We start from the raw sequence: 21,170 nt of genomic DNA, 5'->3' as shown, positions 1-21,170 counted from the left end.
ACAAATTTAAGGCATATTTATCGGATATCGATAGGTACATCAAAAATTAAATTTTAGTTTATAAAATAGACGGTCATGGATTATTTAACTTTAAACTTATCTACCGTCGATTTTGTAAACCCAAAATTCATTTTTTTTATATACCTTTCAATGTCTGATATAGCTGATTTTTTTGCCAAAATATACTACTCTGCGAGCTCTACAAGATGAACGATTCAAATTATTAAAAAAATACACGGCGGTACCCATAATTGATGGCGGTGGAAAATCTATGGTTTCCACCTAAGGTGAATAGAATTTATAATATATACATACAATTAGGATCTACTGAGGGATCCTGTTTTTCAAATTGGTGCGGGACTGTGTGCTCAGCCCTTTGATTTAATCCAAGGGCCAGGAAAAGAGAAGGGATTAAAATTGCAAAAATTACACTTTCCTCCCTCCAAACCCACACGCCGCTTTAGAGAGAGAGAGAGAGAGAGAGAGAGAGAGAGACATGCGAACCAGGAGTTGAGTTCACTCTCGACGTAGGAGGGTGAACATTACCCTCATTTCTATTAATTGAAATAATTTGGATTCACTACAAAAGTGATGTCATGCTTACCCAAAAGTGTATTACATGGTAAGCATGACATCACTTTGCGATGGGATCCACACCATTTCAACCAATGAGAAAGGGTAATGGTCACCCTCTTAAAAGAGGGGTGAATAAAATTGCACTCCGCGAACCAGTGAATGAACGAAGCAGCGAACCAGAGAACGAACAAAGAACGAAAAACGAAGACGAAGACGAATGATGCATCGATCTCTCTCTCTGGTTCGTTTCTCTAATCTCTCTCTGTGGATCGTTCTCTATCTAAGAAATTAGGTTTTTTTTCTGTTAGGGTTTGATTTCGATTAAGAACAAGATACAAAGAAGAAGAAGAAGATCGACTGGAGAACGTGATTGAACCAAATAAGGTATTTCTCTCTTTCGGTCGTTTGACTGATTTGAGAAACCCCTTTCCATCTTCGAATCTATGTTTATTTTGTAATCTTTGGTTAGGTTTAGAAATTAGGGTTTGGGCTTGTGACATTGGCTCTCTCTCTCTCTGTGGATCAAAAATTCTGGTTTAAAAAAACCCTAATTCTAAATTTTTACATTAATTTCTAGAATGGTGTTAGGGTTAGGTTTTTATTTTGATTAGTATGGCAATTACAGGAGAAAAAGAAATGAGACGCACAGTTGAGTTAGTTATACTCATCTATCCTTTGCATTGTTATTATTAGGAGAATAAGGCCCCATTCCGGAAACGGAAATAAGTACTTATTTTTTAAGAAGGCAATTTCAAGCTCAAAAATCATGTATTTACGTAAATAATTTTTCTATCAATATGGATCTTGTTTGATAGATCTCATTGAGATCTTTTATACGGTGAAAAAAAAATTTGAAAAATAATTTTTCATTTATATTATTTTTGAGTTTAAAAATGTAAAATAAGTATTTATTTTTTAAAAAGATGTTCTGAAACGGAGCCTAAGACTCATGATTTCATAAACCCTTCTGATACAAATCCATGACCAACTGAAGAACTCGATAGCATGTTGGAGGACCGGATAATCGGGTTGGCGGGCTAGAGAGCGGGTTGGCGGATTGGGCTTGCGGGGTGGGCTTTTGGGCGGGCCAAGCTTCAATCACCAAGCCCAACCCATAGCAATCTTTCTACCTTCAATTTTTGCTCATCCCTTCGTTGAAGTATGCGTCAGCCCTTAGTAATCGATCAGAATACCACCCCCAAAATCCCCAACTTTTTTCTCATTGAACAGCTCCTCCGACGGTCCGCGTCTCCGGTGACGATCAGGTATCATTCTCTCTCCTCTCCTCTCCTCTCTCTCCTCCGGTCGTCAATACTTATGTGTGGCATCAATAGTAAACTTAGTAAACTTAAAATGAATACTGGCTGTTAATAGTTAACCATCGTTCGGTATCCGGTTCGAAACCTTAGAGGTGCTATCAACTCATTTAAGGCCATGCCATAGGGGGCTTTGCCACTGCTTCAATTAGGCTCCCGCTAGGGGATGGTGGGATTGGTCTTCGAGATTAGTCGAGGTTCACGTAAGTAGGCCTGGACACTTGAGTTATCAAAAATGAAAATAGTTGACCGTCGTAATTGGGCCTCCACTAGGGGATGGTGGGATTGGTTCCCAGGATAAGTTGAGGTTCGCGTAAGGAGGGCCGGACACTTGAGTTATCAAAAAAGAAAATAGTTTAGCGTCGTTTGTTATGAGTTGGGCTTGGAGCTATGGAGGATTGTAGAATACCATTGTAATTACTCACTGAAGTAGGGATAATTTCTTCTTGTTAAAAACATGAAGGAAAACAAAACTGGAGAGTAATTAGACAGTGTACTGAGTGTAGATTATGAATACGTGTGTACATGCTGAATGCATTCATTATGATATTCTATTTTAGGACTAGAATGCATAAACACTGCTTCATTCAGTTCCTATTATTCTGAATCTTATACTAGGTAGGACTTTACATTTTCGAGAACGCAATACAACATATATACAGTGGAGCAAACAAACTATATTTATCTTCGCTCCCTCTCCCTCCTCTTCCTTTCCTTCTTTTTTTTTTACTCTTTTTTTTTTTTGCTTTTCGTGTATTTTGTTGTATTGCTGTTGTAACTGCCAGCATGTTTGGACTTTAAAAGAATACCTATAAATGTAGTTGTATGCAAACAATTTTCGTAGCCAGTATTTGTTGCGATTGACATTTGAGTACACTGGACTAATACCCTTTTCGTTTTCTGTAATGCCCTGACTGTATTTCCTTCGGAAGTTAGGGCTTCTAAATGGCTGAAGAGGTACATACACAAGAAACTGGAAATGGCCCGAATAAGAGGAGAATAGGGCACAAGAAGGGTGGCAAGGCAAAGAAGAAGCAAAAAGTGTTTCAGGGCTCCAGGGAGAAGAAGGTTAAAATAGACAAGAGAATGCAAAAACTTTATAGCAAAAGGGCGAGGGACTACAATTCTGATGATGATGATGATGATGATGATGATGATGAGGATGAGGATGATGGTGATGATGAGCCTTCCCACGTTGCTAGAAATGGAAATGAACAGTCATATGGCAGAAATAAAGTGTTTGATGGAAAATCTTCGGACGAGGAAGAAGAGGAACCCCAAAATGATGACATGGAACATGAAACGTCTGAAGATGAAGATGGTGAAATTCAGCCAGGAATTACGAAGTTCTCAGAAGGCTGTAACGCTTTCCGGATGGCATTCAAGAAAATTACAAAGACGAATATTTCAGATGATCTGCTGGTAATTAAGCTGCTTGGTTTATGTTCTTACTTTTTAATTCAAGGGCTTTTGTAATGTTCACTATCTTTTCAGGGCCCTGTATTATCAGCACACAAGAAGCTACTGGCAGAGAAGCTTGCTGAAGAAGAAACTGAAAGGAAAGTCAAGGGGGAGGCAAAAAAGGAGAAGCAGTTGGTATTTCGTTTGACTTCTGTATAATGTTCAACTGTCATGACTTGTTTTTTCACCTGTCCTTTTTATGTGCTTTCAGTTCTATGTGCCACATTTGTTTTCTTTTCAATGCAATTATATTTCCTTTCATTAACTTGGTATTTCTTAATCACGTAGATAAGGGAGAAAGGGCACGTGAAGCCTGCTAATTTCTTGGATTCCCATGAGAAGTTTCTTATTGGAGTTGCTACAAAAGGAGGTACTGAGACTTGTTTATGTCAAAAAGATTTATATCATCAGGAAATAAAGTTCTTAGTTGTATTAATTTCCAATGTCAAAACTAATGAATTCCTCACCATGCATTGCTGGAGTTTCAGTGGTCAAGCTATTTAATGCTGTAAGTAGCTTGCGTTCCTTTTAAATCAACATCCTTTTTTGGGTTTTGTTTTATAAGAGGTTTTGCTTTTGCTGCCACATTCAACTTATGCTTCATTTTGAACTGATGTTGATGGGCATCTCATACAGGTGAACAAAGCTCAAATTGCTCAGAAGGGATTGAATCCGTCAAGGTCTAAAGATGCAAAAGGTATGCAGGAGAAGTTGGAACAGAAACTTTGGTTCATTGTGATCTATTGCTTTTTGGGTTAGTGGTAAATATGATTTGAACTGAGATAGCGGTGTAACCATGGAAGATAGTTATTCTACTGAAGTCCTGCCCTAGCTGGCTTTCTGTTCTTGGTTGATAATTATTAATTCCTACTTGGTTTTGCATGCTAAAAGACCTACTTCTTTGTTGGGGCGAAGGCAAGCAAGACAAAAATAATAAGAAAGGGGCTTTTCTTGTAGGCAACTTTACTTGGTGCTTCTTCATTGGTGGAGGAAAGTGGAGTTAGAGAGAGGAGGAATTGACATGGGATTACTTCTTAGTCCTTCTGATATTTGTCAATTAAGAACTATCACACTTCTGAATATTGAAGAGCCACACTTCCAAGGCAGGCAGGGCAGATTTTCTAACCATGCTTTATGCAGTGATTAGGTGAATGTTAACCCTTTGAGCCTTTTTATTTTTGGGCTAGATAAGGGTTTCCATCTGTTAGGTTATTTCTTGCTCCTTGTGTTTGGGCTGTGCGGCCATTGGATGCCTTCTTAATCATCGTGTTGTTTCATATAAAATATAAATTGCCAATCAGAAAACTACAGACCCATAATCATTGAAACCAATAGAGCTTACCACTGCATATCTATGTAATCCACTAGTCCTCATGTGTTATCTTACTTTCCCAAAATGTGTCCTTTGAATTGTATGAGCATGTGGACTATAATTGGTATGGAAGCTGAGAATCTAAAACTTGTCCACTAGTCCTCATGTGTTATCTTACTTTCCCAAAATGTGTCCTTTGAATTGTATGAGCATGTGGACTATAATTGGTATGGAAGCTGAGAATCTAAAACTTGATAGCCATAATCTGTGTTTTGCTCTGCCTAGGAAATGTAACTACTTACTGATACTTAGGTATTTGGTAGTAACTTCCTTTGAATTCGCCAAAACTCGGAAAGGTGCTAAGGGGGAAAAGCTTAGCTAGAAGCAGAGAACTTCCAGGGGTTGTGTTAATGTATTATCTACACTGGATGCTAGTACTTCTCAGATAGTTCAAAATTGTTTCTGTATCTTCTTTATAAATTTGTGATTTGAATTACAAGGCACTATCCAAAGCCCAAACACGTAGCTACTTCTCTGATTCTTTGTGAACATGTTGGTTCACATCTGAAACCTCATTATGTAGCAATTCTAAGATGTAGCCGAGTAAGATAATTAGAGAACAACACAGAATGTTTTTGATACTTGAATGATACTACTTAGTATAAGAAGTGAGATACAGCGAAGGTAAATCATCTTCGACTGATGTATTACTTCATGAATTTTTTATCAATCCATACATATGAGTAATTAAGTACGATTTCATAGCCCATACTGACTGCTCTAAAGTAAGTGTGTGGGTCCCAAAGAGTTGTAAAGTAGGTCATTTACTAGAGAAAAAATTAGTGAATTGGTGCTTGCCGTCTAAAGCAGCAGCCAGCTGCCTCTTAGAGAAGAAAACCATTGGTAACTATAATTTCTGAAGTTGGCCCAAAACCCAATCTAGACCCATTTGCATCCCTTGCACTGGGATTGGCCTATGCTTAGAAGATTAATCTTCCTTATCGTTGCTGATACTAAGCCAGTTGCTATGCTTCTTGGTCCATCCTCTAGATAAAGAAAATAAAAAATAAATTGAATATGTCATGAATTGATACCCTTGACATTATCTACTGAGATTTATTGTTCACTCCGTTTTCCATTTGTTTAAATGACCCACCATTGAGTTTCTGCCATGACTTAGTTCTTTCTGTGACTCTTACTTGTCTCGAACTTGCCAGCAATAAGAAAGCGGAGGAAAGAAGCCTTCTTTTCAGAGTTGGGCAAGACACCATCACAAACAGCTGTAACTCTCGCTAAGGTTGATTCTCTCTCTCTCTCTCTCTCTCTCTCTCTCTCTCTCTCTCTCTCTCTGTACCACTATGCTGGACCTCTTTATCGGTTTTTTTTCCGAGGAATTATGAATAAATCAATAAAATGTTGCAATTAACCATTAAGAGCTGGGATCGTGGGGTTCATTTCTCCTTTTGCTAGTGTCTTGTTGATTCCAACATGTTCCAATAAGTTAATTTTTTAATGATGTGAAGGCTGGTACATCCAGAGGCACAGTTGACGGTGAAGGTCCTGCCTGGGCTCCCCTGCGTGATGGTTACATGCTTACAAATCCCAAGTTAAAGGATTGGGATAAGATGCAGGTATAACTTTGCCATTCGTGTTTACACATTCTCGCTATTTGCTACTCTCTCTCTCTCATCATTGGCTGAGGTTAAATTTTCACCCTAATAAACTCTATGTGCAATGTGCAACCAGGATACAACGGTGGAAGATGATGTTGGAAGGATGTCATCAGATAGTTCATCCGATGATGACTGATGTGTGGAAGCTTTGTTGTTCATTACTCTCTCCTTGATGCCAAAGTTTTGTAATGAGTACTTTGTCATACCGGATAAATTTTTCAAGTAATTTAATCAATAGTTTGGCTCCAAATTTTTTCCCTGGCCTAGATTTCTGTCTTCGTGGTCGGATCACTGTCCACCCCCTGGCGCATTCCATTCGCGATTTACCAGATCGATATAGCAAGTATTTTGATAAATAGTTTGGCTCCAATTTTTTCCCTGGCCAAGATTTCTGTCTTCGTGGTCGGATCACTGTCCACCCCCTGGCGCATTCCATTCGCGATTTACCAGATCGATATAGCAAGTATTTTGATAAATAGTTTGGCTCCAATTTTTTTTCCCTGGGCCTAGAATCTCTCTACATGGTTGGATCACTGGATTTTAGGGTTCACACCCAGCAGCTTACTCAATTTAATGTGTCCACGTCCAACGCAAGAAAAATAAAGAAGGAAATTAGGGCACATGCGAGTTTCTGCAAGGATGATGCACGGATTGAACCATATATTTGTGATCGTGGAATTGTTTGTGGTTTAAATGTGTCCTCCTTCGTATTTTGTCATGGTAGAAAGGATTCTAGTCTATTTTTTTTGTTTGGCAGAGAACAAAAAATGCACAGATGACTTGCTAGCTTATTTCCCACCAAAATGCCGTCGTACCAATGGGCCACTATACGGGACATTGTGGCCATGTCAGAACATTCCGTTACAGTTTGGACGGACTATAACGCTAGGTGTCTAATTTAGTTTTTTTTTTTGGTAAGGTATAGATGTTTAATTGAAATAAACTATAGGTGTATGTGTGACATTTGGGTGAAATTATGTGAGTAATTTGCCCCTTATCTTGATACTCTTGGTCCATCTCTGACAAGTAATAAAGTCCAAGTCAGACATTGCATTATGCATCTCTAGTGAGTTATTTGGGACACATTGTACAACTTACCCAGTGTCACATTTGTAGCAAAAACTTTGTTGAAATTGAACTCCCTTTTTGCATATTTACCCTGCTTACAAGAATTGACAATCATAATATTTTCATTTTTTCCTATAGAGTCCACAAATGACTATCCATCACATTGGCCAAATAGAAAATGGCCAAGACTGAAAAATCAACTAAATAAGTTTGTTTTTCATAAAACTACGACATATTATCTTCAAGATTCAAGATCATCACCTTTTAAATCCTAGACTTGATTGTAGAGTAGGCGGTTTTCCTCAAAAATTTTGTAATATGAAGAAGAGGCCACTTCAAGGTCCTTAATTTGATGTTCTAAAAAATAAAAAATGTAAAACGTTAAATACACATTGAACAATTACTTCAGACTCTGTATAGCTAGGTATAAACACAAAACGCCTGTAAGTTTTCTTACCAAGCTTTGTACATTCTTTCTACTAGCCTGCTCGACTTCTTGTTTCGACTCTTGAAAACATACAAATGTGCACAAGAAACTACGAAGTTAATTAAGAGGTTTTCTCACATCAATCTCAGACTCTTGGCCCACTCTCGTGTGCTCTCATGCGCTACCCTAGGTGGTTTATAATAAGGTCTTGTATGCCTTTTACAAGCATCCACCTCTTTAATAGAGGACTATGATAATTCGCATCCAACGACCCGCATTCTCTTTACATAATCCTCTAACAATATTCCCTTCTTTTGATTTCTATACAACACTCTAATGCTCTCCACATAATTCTAGCATATACTGCAGTCTTCTACAATCTTTTAGAATATTTTGAAGTCTTCTAGAGCTCTCCAAAACCTTCTAAGTTCTTCAGCTTATATAACCTTCTAGAAAGATCTAGCCATTTTCTAACATTTTAAATTCTCGAGCCATTTAGGATTCTGTATCTATTGACTGTCAAGTGTTGAATCTCTTGGCACATCACAAAGTGGACAAATTAAATGGAACCGTGGAAGTAAAACTAAATTACAAAATAAGTATCAAATTAGACGATATAATCTTAGTTACATTGAGTTTGGATTGTGGTACATTATTTTATTTTTATTGACTTACTTTTGTGATAGTAATGTGTTTTATCAAACTACTTAATCTTTTAGATTCATTATTAAATTAAGACGAAACTTGAAAAAAAAGTTCCAGAAAAGATAAAATAGGAAAAAATATGTTTGGACTTATTTATTTTTGTCTTCCGTAAACTTTTTTAGTTTTTTTTTAAAAACTTTTCAATTTTAATTTTTGTGAAAAGCAAGTTTATTCCTGCACCGACTAATAGTTGTTGTGTCTCCCCATCTCTCCTAAACAAAAATAGAATGAGTGTTAAAAATTAATCTAAATTTATTTGAGAAGTTGCACTTTTCGGATATTTTCCAAAATGAATGACTATTTTGAGAACTTGCACTTGTTTAGGTATAATGATAATGTTCCTTTAAATACTTGAATTTTCGGAGAGGGACTAAACATATGAGACAAAAGGAGTAGAAAAGGACCCGGTTCGTCTCCAATTCCATCAATAGTCCAACCACATTTCGGGGTATTTTTTTTTGGACCCACATCAATGATATTAATTTATTTTGGACCGAAAAGGATCTCGTCCAAATGGAATTATTATTATTATAATAATAAATTTTTTTTTTTGGGTAGTGAAAGACTCATCACATTTGTAGCTAATGTTATAAACTAGTCCTTTATTGAGGCTCATGAAGCATATATTTTAAATAGTTAAAATACTTAAAAAATTCCATGCAGTTAGGCTATTATATAAACATGCCGTAAATAAAAAAATCAGTATTAGATGTGGATTAATATCTCAAACACCTTGACATTTACGTAGCTAGTACGGAATATGTCTTTAGATTTCATAAACCTAAACTACTTTTGTTTCGATGATGTTTCGATGATGTAAATGTTGGAATCAATTGATCATTCCAATAGAATATGTAGTTTAATATGCAGTTCACCAATAAATGATCGAACAAATACTACTTATCCCAACTAAAATCATTACTACAGTATTATTTACAATAGTCAAAGAAATGGTGAAGTATTCCTTGAAAATTGTAGTACTAATTTATTTTTACGAGGTATTCTTTTTTGTATTGGACTAGGTATGCTACTCTATCTAGGAATAATTCAGCTGGGGAAATGCGTCGGAGCCGATGGAGTTTGAACCTTCACTTGGTGCAATGAATATGTAATGTTTATTACTTGACTAGCATTTTATCTGATTGTACTAGGTATTCAATTATATTAGTTTACATATTTTGAAAGATCGGTATGCATGTTTGAATATAAAGAAACAAAGCCTCGCATTTTTCATTCGCAACATTAGGTCTCAACTTTCAAGTTCAATTGAGCCACGCAAAAATTAGTCTGAACATCTAATTTATAAATAAAATAATTATATACCCATTCCTATCGACGGCGGGTACGGATATATAATACTATAATTAATTGTGATATCAATGTCCAAAGACAGTGAAAGACATTGCACTATGAATTTCCCATCGACGTGTTTGGTTGCCGAGAAAATATCGTAGAATGGAATCTCATAAAAGGTCGAAGCAACGAGAAAAAACTGTGACAAACCGTCGGATCTACGGATCACATACGCACGCAAAATCATTTTCACATCTCATGCTGTGTTGAGTGTCCGTTTCGCGGGCGGCTCGATCCGAATCAAATTCAACTCTCTGTACAATTAGGGCATTGATTGATTGATTTCAGTGCTACTCCACCTGTTTATTGCTGCTTTACGATCTCACCAGTCCTTTGATTGAAACTTATACACACAGACTTGTTGTATTATTTGTATGTATATATCATACAAACACGCACATGTATAGAAATGTCAGGAGTTGAATACGGCGATCGCGACCTACTGTTGCGGTCGAATTCGTCCGGTTCAGATGCCGATTTGGAAAGCCAACAAGGATCTCACAGGAGCAGTAAAAAAAGAGGCGTCTCAGATCTGCTCAAGCGGTTGGATCGAGGGTTTACGGGGCGCCGGCTCGGCCCCAAGCGGTCGGATAGGGATCATTCCCCCGCCGTAAATCACGCCGCCAGCGGCAGCGGCGGCGGCGGCGGCGGTGTTGGTGTTGGGAGCGATGATATTCTCGCCGATAGCGCGCCGCCGGAGTGGGCGTTGCTGCTTATTGGCTGCCTTCTTGGTCTCGCTACTGGTCTCTGTGTTGCCGCCTTCAACCGTGGAGTGAGTCATTGGTTATCACTCTCCATTTTCTGTTTTGGCGAATTTGAGTTTGAATTGGAAATTGGAATTTTGTTACACTTTAATTAGGTTATTTATTGTTGAAATATATTGCTCGTCGTGTGATGATTACTTTTTGGTATTCGAATATTGCATTTGTATATGGTCAACGATTTCGCTAAATAGCTAAATGCAATTGTCAGTACATTGCATTCATATAGAATCAACAATTTCGCTAATTAGCTAAATGCAATTGTCAGCACATTGCATTTGCAGGGGTTGACATGAGCTTCACAAATCAATGCAAAGTTTTACTAGGTGACCTAAAACAAGGGTGTAGTGATGGGTCGAAGGGGGTGATGGTTGTGAATTTGAAGTTGAATGGCCTGAAATTGGAATTTAGTTATACTAATTAGGTATTTTATTGTCAAAGACTCAAAATATCTTGCTCTTCATGTGGATGATTACTTTTTGGTATTTGAATTTTGCATTTATATACTGTGAACAGTTTCGCTAATTAGCTAAATGCAACTTTATGTACATTGCATTTGTGTGGGGTTGACACGAGCTTCACAAAAAATGCAAAGTTTTACTAGGTGACCTAAAACAAGGGTGTTGTGATGTGATGGGATGAACCGATGAAGTGGACGACGAGGGGGACTAGACCCTCATTGGTGGGTATGGGTATAGTTGTGGATTTGAATGGCTTGAAATTGGAATTTAGTCACACTAATTAGGTAGTTGTTGTCAAAATATCTTGCTCTTCATGTGGATGATTACTTTTTGGTATTCGAATGTTGCATTTGTAAATGGTCAACTCTATCACTAATAGTTTAGTACATTGCATTTGTACGGGGTTGACATGAGCTTCACAAATCAATGCAAAGTTTTACAATTTGACATTAAAAAAAGGGTGTGGTGAGGATCCATGTTACCAGGTGACAATTGCATTGCTTACTCTCCATTCTATTTTTCTGAATTTGAATGGCCTGAAATTGAAATTTAGTTACAGTAACTACTAATTAGATTATTTTTTGTTCAAATATCTTGCTCTTCACGCGGATGATTCCTTTTTCCGCTAATTAGCTAAATTCAATTGTTAGTACATTGCATTTGCATGGGGTTAACATGAGCTGCACGAATCAAAGCATGAGTCTTACTAGTTGACCTAAACAAGGGTGTAGTGGTGGATTGAAGGGGCGTGATGAGGGGACCTCACCCTCCAAAACTTGGAATCCCTCTCCATACAGTGCTAAAATTTATAAGATAATTCCAAAACTATAACGTTTCACACCCTTATTGTCTCATATTCAAGAAAGATGTGACAAAGTTGGAATTTGGTTCCACTATTTAGGTAATTTGTTGTCAAAATATCCTGCTCTTCATGTTGACGATTTCTTTGTGGTATTTGAATATTGCATTTGGACAAGGGCAACTTTTTGCTAATTGGCTAAATGCAATTGTCACTACATTGCATTTGTATGGGGTTGACATGGGCTTCACGAATCAGTGGTGATGGATCCAAGGGGGGCATTCAGGGGGCCATACCCATAAAAACTCGGAACCCCCCTCGATATGATGCTAAAATTTATATGCAAGTTCCAAAACTGTAAGGGTTCGCACCCCCATTGTCTACAAATTTTAGAACGATGGGATGAAATTGCTCCTTCTTTGCTTAGGAATGCTTAAAACAGTCATAATGAAAGATATTCTTACGATTGCAACTAAATATTACCTGGCAATTGAAATTACTAGCCTATTTGAGCTTTTCTTGGCAGATTTTCTTAGCTAGGGGTTACAAAATTTGTTAACCCAAGTAAGTTTGTTAATCTCGTGTCTGTGTGCGGTTGATTACTTACTCGACTTTGATTGATCCTGTAGTTAAGAATCATTGTTTGATCATTTCTTGGCCTTGTGAGCTTGAACGAGATTGAGCATGAGGTGCTTCTTCAAATTGCTTTTTATTTTGCAATTTGCTGACACCATGATATCAATGTATGTACTGTAGGTGCATGTAATACATGAATGGGCTTGGGCTGGTACGCCAAATGAAGGTGCTGCTTGGCTTCGCATACAGAGGCTGGCTGATACTTGGCATCGGATACTTTTAATACCAGTTGCAGGAGGAGTTGTAGTTGGAATGATGCATGGTTTGCTTGAAATATTAGACCAAATAATGCAGTCCAGTTCTTCTCAAGGACAAGGGTTTGATTTGCTTGCTGGAGTTTTCCCCACTATGAAAGCCATCCAGGCTGCTGTTACATTAGGTACTGGTTGTTCATTGGGACCCGAGGGCCCTAGTGTAGATATTGGAAAATCATGTGCAAATGGATGCTCCCTGATGATGGAAAACAATAGGGAAAGGAGAATAGCTCTTCTCGCGGCTGGTGCAGCTGCTGGGATAGCTGCAGGTAATGGAATTTTCTTGTTCTTTGCATTTTATTTTTTGTCCCCCTTCTCACTGTTACCTCTTGATGGCATTTCTTGATGAATATCAGTTTCTTGGTTTCTGTGTTTCCTTTCTCTTTTTCTCTCTGTATTTTCATCCCTAGATGCTGAGTGTGGTATAAGTCTCATTGATAATAGTTTTCTCCTTTCTCTATGACTAGACGTTTAGAGTCTCTAGACGCACACACTTTAATAGAAAAGGATGGTTTAACTACCTCCTTGTCGTGGACTTTGTCCTCATATTGTAATCTATTCGAAATCTACAATATAATTTGTCTCCTTAAATTTCCTTCTTACAGCCACTGTCTTTTCTGGAATCTTTCCGCCCTGTATGGTTTTGGTATTTCTTTTCCTCTACAAGGTGCACTTTATGTTGTCCGGTGAAAATGGCTCTTACTACCTCTCCATGGTTTATGCTGGTAGCAGCTTCAGCTAAGATAACTGTGGGCACGCGCCCCGGAAATTTTGCTTCGGGAAATTGGGGGCGGCCCTTTTTGTGTTTGGAAAAGCGCGGCGGAACGCCTCGATTCAGAGTCGCCACTCGGGTTTTAGCGGTGAAAAACACCCAAGGAACCGAACTCGAAAACGTTTGCCACGTTTGTTTGATTTTGAAAAGGCGTAGACCGGTCCGTCGTCACCTTCGATATCTGAGGTTCGGGAGCCATGTTACGAGAGGGGAAGGGTTTTATGGCACCCCTCTCGCCCGATCCGGAGATCGGTCTCTACTCGGGCATTTTATAAAACATTTGCTTTTTTCTCTCATTTGATCATTTTTTAGCCAGTTAGGGCGGGGGAACAGTTAATGGGGGTTAAAACTATAACAAGTTGTGATTTATGTGGCAAAATGTTTATGGATGGCTTGATTGCAATGCTAAATATAGATTGAAAACAAGCACTGAGCAAACCGGACAAATTGCAGTACGCTGCCCCGCAAGGGCATGAGCAAGTTCTACCAGCATGCACTGGTCGAGCCACTGCATGTTGGTTTGACTTGTGCACGCCGCAGAGAGACTGGCGTACTCCACTCGTCTAGTTTCACAGTCCTTGTTTGCAACCCTCTGGGCTCTGGAAAAGGACCAGCGCACACCCAGGACAAACCATGCAGTTAAATAAGCAGGATATATATATTTACAGACAGATGAGATGGCTTGAAGCCATGAAAATAGACAAGAAACCCCCTAAACAGAGTGGGGACAGGAAGGAGGCCAAGATCACACTAAAATGCAAGGGCCAGCCACTGGGTCGCGGAACAACCGCCGTACGCCAGTTATGGACTGCCGTACGCACGTTTGACCCTAACCCAGTGCTTGGCTTTTGCATCATCTGGGCTCTGGAACATGACCAGAAGGATCCCAGAGGCCTTCTAAATAGACAAAGAATAAGCAATAACTACTACATCTAAACAGTTCTCAACATACAGAAGACAGTAAACTGGTTGTTTAGCATGCAAGGGTGATTGACAGAAAGATAAAACAAAAGAATGACGATCCTTGATCCCCACGCCAGTTGTGCTCGTACTGCCATGACTGGCGTACGGCGTATATAAACTGGCGTGCGCCAAGTATCGTCGCATACGATTGTTGTATTTTACCAGTTTAAGGCCAGGACTAGTATTGTTTACTAGCCTGGGCCTTGCTGGTTCCCCTCAGGGGCCGAAAACAGAAAGGAATGCAAAGGTGGTATACCTTTTGGGTGTTGAAGTTTGAAGGTGGTTTAGAGCGTAGAGGTTGAAGATGGATGTTGTATGGTGACCGGATATCAGTGGAGGTATATGGAAGTGGGCTTCTTTTCTTTCTCTTTCAATGGAAGAAGAGAAAAAGCAAGAAGATAGGAGAGGGGTGCTTTTGCTTCTTGATGATGCTAACCCCTTGCAAATGAATGCAAGGGGGGTATTTATAGGGGAGAGAGACTGAGATCAGTCTGGGACCAAGGCCTTGTTTGGCTGGTTGGAAGAGGAAGGGAGCCTTCCATGCATTAAATGCATGGGACTTGGCTTGATGGGGGGTGTAGGAGAGAGGGAACGTCTCTGCCGGGAGTAATCATCAGGGACGCTGTAGCCGACGTCAGGGTGGCACAAAAGTCCTGCCCAAGTGGCTGAATAAAGTTGATTTGACTGGGTTTGACTGGCGTGCGCCACTATTAACTGGCGTGCGCCAGTAAAAGCTGGGCCACTGGTCGATGACTGACACGTGGCAGATAACTGGCGTACGCCTCTAGGACACTGGCATAAGCCAGTTTGGTTTTGCTGAGGCTGTTTGGCTCTGGTTTGAAGGGTTTGATATGGGTTTGAAAGAGGTTTGGGACGCTCAAAGCTCAACCACACCTTTGTCCGTAAACTGTTTTCGACTAAAATCATCATTGGGGAAAAGAAAGACTGGAAGATAGCGTTATCTGGACAGTCCAGAATGGGGTGTCTACAATAACAGGTAAGGAGGTTAAATTTGTAAGAACGAAGAACAAGGGGAAGAATGGTGAAAGTGAAATAAAGAAACAAATCACATCCTCTCCAAGTTTGATCATCCCGATGTTTATGGGATGTGATTTACGGACAAGGAAAATGGGGAAAAAGATAGTTACAGGCCGTGAATTTGTGCCTACCCTTTTTTGAGTTAAGCCCTTGGGGGATATGGAGGCTACTGAGTTGTGTAGCCATTTAATGACTCGTGGGAGAAAGCCAGAACATCATTGATTAGGTTGGCTATTGTTCATGTAATTCTCCTGGGAAGCAGCCTCCTAGTCCTGCAATGTCACCAATCTGGGCTTGGCAAGTAAATCTTTTCTAGTGTGCACTTGATTGTACTTGCAGACTCAGCTCTCATGTGCAGTTCAGTCAATTAAAAATTTGAGAGCACTATTGCTTTGGTAATTTACACTTTTACCGTTTGCAGCAACGTATTGTTGCAATTGAACTTCCATCTTTTCCATCCGTTTTTGTATGATAAGGAGGAGCTTTCAACATAGAGGGAAAATGGCTATGGATTAACATTGTTCACATATCTCCTCTTTTAACGAGATGTGTACCACTACTTATATTAGTGTGCTTTGACTGGGGATATGAAGCAGTACAGGAGGCCGGTTAGAGTATCACCTTCATTGAATATTTGGTTCTCTAATGGTTTGATTTGATAATGTGTAGCTAGTTTTAGTATTTCCATCTTCTTCATTATGTGCTTATTAGTTGTCACTAATCTGCTTGGCCCTGTCCATATCTTTGTCCTGATGATTTCTTAATTCTAGCTTTATTCTGCTTTTCTACATTTATGGTGTTGACGCGGTGGATATGTCATAGTTTTTTTTTTCTTTCACTCAGGTTTCAATGCAGCAGTGGCTGGTTGTTTCTTCGCCATTGAAACTGTTTTAAGGCCTCTGTGTGCAGAAAATTCTCCTCCATTCACAACTGCCATGATAATATTAGCATCTGTTATTTCATCTACTGTATCAAATGTTGTACTTGGAGAGAAACAGGCTTTCACAGTGCCCACGTACGATTTGAAATCTGCTGCTGGTATTTTATCTGATTCTTGTTCAATTTCATAAGATGAGAACATTCTTGTGAGCTGCTAATTATTTTTGATTACTCGTATACTTCTTGGAATTTGTGTACTGGTATTGAGAGAGTAACTCAGATGGCCCAATATTCCAATCCTTTCCAACTTTGCTCAACTCAGCTTCATTTGCTCTTCTTAAAGAAGAGATCGTAACTCAGATGCCACAATGTCTTATCCTTAGCAACTTGATTTGTTTCCCCAAGCATTTTAAAGTAAACACTCTTGGAAATTTTAAGATAATGTGATTGTTGAATTATTTGAGTACTGAGGGTGGAAATAGTAGCGTTTCCCTGTTGTTGCATACTTGTTTTTGCAATTTTCCCAAAAGTTATGAGTTGTGACTTGGAGGTCCGACTAGATTTCATGTTTCGTGTTATGAACTTGCATTGAAGATTCAGTTGGGCCAATTATTGCGACTAGATTTCATGTTTCGCGTTGTGAACTTGCATTGAAGATTCAGTTGGGCCAATTATTTCCTATCCTGCCCTTCAGCAACATAAATTTTTTGCTGAATGGGGGAGGAGGAAGCAGTGAAGTTCTGTTGAATTTACAGGACAAACACCCTGTTTCTCCAGCTGATCTCTAGAGTTAGGTCCACATCTTCATGGATATTTATCAGAGTTTCTATCATTTGCTGTTGAAGAAAACTCCAGTCAACTTTTTTGCCAAAACCATTGTGGGCTGCATAATTCCTGGAGTAACTTAAATTTCTGGATTTATGGTTGCCTACTCTCCTGACTTTATGCTGTTTTTTCTGTGCAGAACTACCTCTATACCTGATATTGGGTATGCTATGTGGGGTTGTAAGTGTAATATTCACTCGCTTAGTAAATTGGTTCACTCAGGCGTTTGAGTTTATGAAGGAAAGATTTGGCATACCTGCTGTTGCGTGCCCTGCTTTGGGGGGATTAGGAGCAGGGATCATAGCTCTCAAATATCCGGGAATACTGTACTGGGGATTCACTAATGTCGATGAAATCCTTCATACTGGAAAGAGTGCTTCTGCACCTGGAATCTGGCTCCTTGTTCAATTAGCAGCTGCTAAAGTTGTTGCCACGGCTCTGTGCAAGGGATCTGGGCTTGTGGGTGGGCTTTATGCACCAAGTTTAATGATTGGTGCTGCTGTGGGTGCTGTATTTGGTGGTTCGGCGGCTGAACTAATCAATTCAGCTATTCCTGGAAATGCTGCTGTTGCCCAGCCGCAAGCATATGCCCTGGTAAGTGGGCAGTGCGTTTCTACTAGTTTAATTTATCTGATTGGTCAAGATCGATTATTATTCATACATGTTTTACTCTCTAATTGAACTTCAGGTTGGAATGGCTGCTACATTAGCTTCAGTTTGTTCAGTGCCTTTGACATCAGTTCTACTGCTGTTTGAGCTTACTAAAGATTACATGATTTTGCTTCCTCTCATGGTAATTCCTTCATAATCTGGCTTTATAAGGTGTGAGGTGCTGTTAGTGATGCGTTTCTGAGTGTGGAAGGCTTTATTTAGTGAGGAAGTTAGATCAAGCCAACATGTGCTAAGTTTAAATTTCAAAGATTTAAAAAAGTAGGGCAATATGTGTTGTTTACCTCCATGCGCGCAGGCTGTAATTTTGATATTTTATGTATTGACCTTGAATCGCTTGCTTCTTTGTACAACTAATTGCGATCTAAATAAACCAGTTTCTCTAGATTGCGGCTGCAGTTCAAACTTTTTGTTACTTGATGCATTAACTGCTTGTCATTTTCCTGCACTATTGAAAAGTAATACTGGCTTGATTTCTTCCCTGAACTTTTCATGCTTACAATTTGAGTCGACGGCATTGCTAAAGGTTAGTATATTCATGTTTTCTGAAGCAGTTGTGACACTGTAGACAAAAAGTGAGGAGAAGAAAAGTAAAAGAGAGGGTGATGAGAAAAAGGACAGAAATGGAAACAAGAAGAGGGTGTGCATGTTTGTGTGTGTGTGTCTGAGAGAGAGAACAAAAAGTCCTTTTCATAAAACCATTAAAACTCCTAAACCACGATAGGAGAATCAGCAGTGGTATTCCAAGAATTGTAATATAAGCTGTGTGAATTAAGAAATTGTGCTTGTGAAGATTCCAGAAGACTGTGCATGCTTGTCCAGGTCTCCAAATATATGACATCTTTCCAACATGGTCTCTGGAGTCAATTCACTACTTGTTTTAATGCTCCAATTCATTATGTTTGCAAACAGGGGGCTGTTGGATTAGCGATATGGGTACCCTCTATAACAAACCAGTCCAAGGAGACTGAAGCCTCTGATACAAGGAACATGACTAGAGGTTATTCTGCTCTCTCACCAACTAATGACAAAAATGCGGGTATTTGGAGACGGGTGGCTAATGGGAATGAGTTAGAACTGTCTGTTATAGGAAATGTTGAGAACCTTGAAGCAATCGATGAAGATATTATCCTGGAAGATCTAAAGGTTTGTCCTAATTTCTATTTTGTTTCAGTTTTGATTGGAATTGATTCAGGGGGACCGGGCTTCTCTCCAGTCCATACTACCATGCTGTTGGGGCCCAATGACGGGCCCCATTTTGTCCATGAGGTCTGTTCACTTTGTAGGGATGTGAAACAAATCAGGTTGATCCGACAACCATAGCCACATTATTATCAAAATTATATTTGTCCTCTTTTTTTCAGACCAATGTGTTAAAATAAGGTGGCTACTGTTACCGAATGGAGCTAATTTTTGTTATGATCTGCAAACTTGGGGCTTCAAAATGAACAGGCAGACTTCCGAAATTGGGCCCGTGGTGGTGCCCACGGACCCTAACAACATGGTCCAATTTGAGAAGCTTCTTCTGACTAGGATATGGAATGAAGATTTCTGTTTTCTTGTAGTTTTATATGTAGCTCAACTTCTGCACCTTCTTTGATCAGGTTTCTCATGCTATGTCCAAGAACTATGCTAAGGTTCCACCAAGTGTAACCTTGAGAGAGGCGATAGAGTCTATGTATGACAACCAACAGCACTGTGTACTGGTGGTTGATGCTGAAGGTTTCCTAGAAGGAATTTTAACTTTTGGTGACATCAAACGATTTCTCTCGAGGAAGTTTGGTGATGCTTTGGACAGTGATTCATCGCTTCACGAGGTATGTAATGAGAATTCATGTGATTATCTGGTTTGTGGTACACATACAATTTAGTAAACATTTTATGCTTTGAACTTCTATTGGTTTATTGTGTCAATTTATGGTAATTCTATTTGTTTATTTGTGGTTTTTTTTTTTTTTTTTTGTAAAGTTGATTAAATACGAGTTCTTGACAGGTAAATACATGCCTTGTTTCTTCAATGTGCACTAGAGGGATAAGCTATCGTGGGAGAGAGCGTGGGCTTTTAACTTGTTATCCAGATACTGATTTGGCAATCGCAAAGAAGTTAATGGAGGCCAAGGGAATCAAGCAACTGCCTGTGGTCAAGCGTGGTGGAGGTTTCCAAAGAGAAAGAAGACGTAGAATTGGTGCCATTCTCTATTATGATTCAATCCTATATTGTCTCAGGTTAAAATCCCAATCCTTTTTACCCTTCGGATATTATATGCTTTGTTTATGCCACTCTGAATACATGGAGTTCCCCATTTACTCTTTTTTCCGTTGTGTAAGAAACAATATTTCAAAGCAATGCTGATGAATTTTGTCCTCTCCATGCACATGCAGGGAGGAGATAAATCACAGAAAATCAGTCCACCAGCAGAGAAAAGACGGCAATATTCACCAGATGATTGGAAATGGCCACTAACAGGATTAGGAAGTGGTTTTGAAACTCAAGTTTGGTTTTCTGCCATCATACAACCAATCTTGAACTACCGACACGGTGGTAGCAAAGTAAATATTTTTCTTGATATGTGGAATTCGTTATATTTTGCACACCACATTTTGTACCAGGAGTTAACTCCAAATTCACAAGTTATCAGAGATGCGTTTGGTTGGGAACAAAAGGAAATACATATATACTATTAAGAATCAAAAACTTGCAAGTGTACATGCTTGGAAAAATTCTGGGTGGTGTTGTGTTCTTGTATTCCCTCTGAAATTTTGTTTACTTCTTTCGTTGGCCCTGGCAGGCCTAATAAGCTCTTGTATAATGATTTTAGACTTGTATAACATGCATGCTAGCAATTTGATTCTCAATGGTTATTGTATCTTGTCATGTAGAAACTTATGCTGCTGATCAAAAAAAATGTACAATCTATTCATAATTCCTCAGCGCCAAGATAGATGCAATTTCCTTTCTGTTGTTCGCAAATTCCCTTGGATAATTGTACATTCCATATCAGAGTATTCTCAAAGAATAACTCGTGGAAGCTTAGGCTCTCTTCTTGTTTTGTCGGAAGATAACCCGGGTCAAAACTAACCTCGCACAAATATTTCGTGAAATAAATTGCTGAAGTTTTCTGTGTTTGGCGGCAATGTGAATTTTTTTTTGGAGAACTATGTTTCCCCACCACACGAGATGAGAGGAGGGATGGCAAAAGCTTCAAGGGGAGGAGCATTACA

At 39.1% G+C, this 21,170-nt stretch overlaps 2 protein-coding genes across 7 annotated transcripts; both read left to right on the top strand.

Annotated features, from left to right (window-relative positions):
* The first annotated feature begins 712 nt into the window (after nucleotides 1-712).
* On the top strand, nucleotides 713-6,588 carry LOC131321873 (uncharacterized). 6 transcript variants are annotated; one of them, XM_058352853.1, is made up of 9 exons: nucleotides 713-817; nucleotides 2,825-3,314; nucleotides 3,387-3,488; nucleotides 3,642-3,723; nucleotides 3,842-3,861; nucleotides 3,990-4,050; nucleotides 5,883-5,962; nucleotides 6,189-6,296; nucleotides 6,412-6,588. In XM_058352853.1, the coding sequence occupies exons 2-9, from the start codon at nucleotides 2,838-2,840 to the stop codon at nucleotides 6,472-6,474; spliced, it is 993 nt and encodes a 330-aa protein (XP_058208836.1). In that variant the 5' UTR covers nucleotides 713-817; nucleotides 2,825-2,837; the 3' UTR covers nucleotides 6,475-6,588. The 6 variants fall into 6 exon arrangements, with proteins under 6 accessions (XP_058208836.1, XP_058208839.1, XP_058208837.1 ...); XM_058352856.1 differs by having other exon boundaries at nucleotides 746-817; nucleotides 2,829-3,314; XM_058352854.1 differs by lacking the exon at nucleotides 713-817 and adding an exon at nucleotides 853-960.
* Nucleotides 6,589-9,883: 3,295 nt separating this feature from the next.
* On the top strand, nucleotides 9,884-20,815 carry LOC131321867 (chloride channel protein CLC-f). Its single transcript, XM_058352840.1, has 9 exons — nucleotides 9,884-10,663; nucleotides 12,669-13,071; nucleotides 16,419-16,613; nucleotides 17,419-17,873; nucleotides 17,968-18,072; nucleotides 18,861-19,094; nucleotides 19,553-19,765; nucleotides 19,942-20,174; nucleotides 20,331-20,815. The coding sequence occupies exons 1-9, from the start codon at nucleotides 10,301-10,303 to the stop codon at nucleotides 20,410-20,412; spliced, it is 2,283 nt and encodes a 760-aa protein (XP_058208823.1). The 5' UTR covers nucleotides 9,884-10,300; the 3' UTR covers nucleotides 20,413-20,815.
* Nucleotides 20,816-21,170: the final 355 nt, after the last annotated feature.

Source organism: Rhododendron vialii, chromosome 4a, assembly GCF_030253575.1.
Source record: "Rhododendron vialii isolate Sample 1 chromosome 4a, ASM3025357v1".
Lineage (NCBI taxonomy): Eukaryota > Viridiplantae > Streptophyta > Magnoliopsida > Ericales > Ericaceae > Rhododendron > Rhododendron vialii.
This window is presented reverse-complemented; position numbering and strand designations above follow the sequence as displayed.

What these genes read in the sequence shown, in the direction of transcription:
- LOC131321867 (XM_058352840.1), top strand. Translation starts at nt 10,301, where the DNA reads ATGTCAGGAGTTGAATACGGCGATCGCGACCTACTGTTGCGGTCGAAT. An exon ending in TTATCCTGGAAGATCTAAAG is followed by an intron (nt 19,095 to 19,552) that starts GTTTGTCCTAAT and finishes TTCTTTGATCAG; the next exon opens with GTTTCTCATGCTATGTCCAA. An exon ending in TCAATCCTATATTGTCTCAG is followed by an intron (nt 20,175 to 20,330) that starts GTTAAAATCCCA and finishes ATGCACATGCAG; the next exon opens with GGAGGAGATAAATCACAGAA.
- LOC131321873 (XM_058352853.1), top strand. Translation starts at nt 2,838, where the DNA reads ATGGCTGAAGAGGTACATACACAAGAAACTGGAAATGGCCCGAATAAG. An exon ending in CAAAAAAGGAGAAGCAGTTG is followed by an intron (nt 3,489 to 3,641) that starts GTATTTCGTTTG and finishes TTAATCACGTAG; the next exon opens with ATAAGGGAGAAAGGGCACGT. An exon ending in CAGCTGTAACTCTCGCTAAG is followed by an intron (nt 5,963 to 6,188) that starts GTTGATTCTCTC and finishes AATGATGTGAAG; the next exon opens with GCTGGTACATCCAGAGGCAC.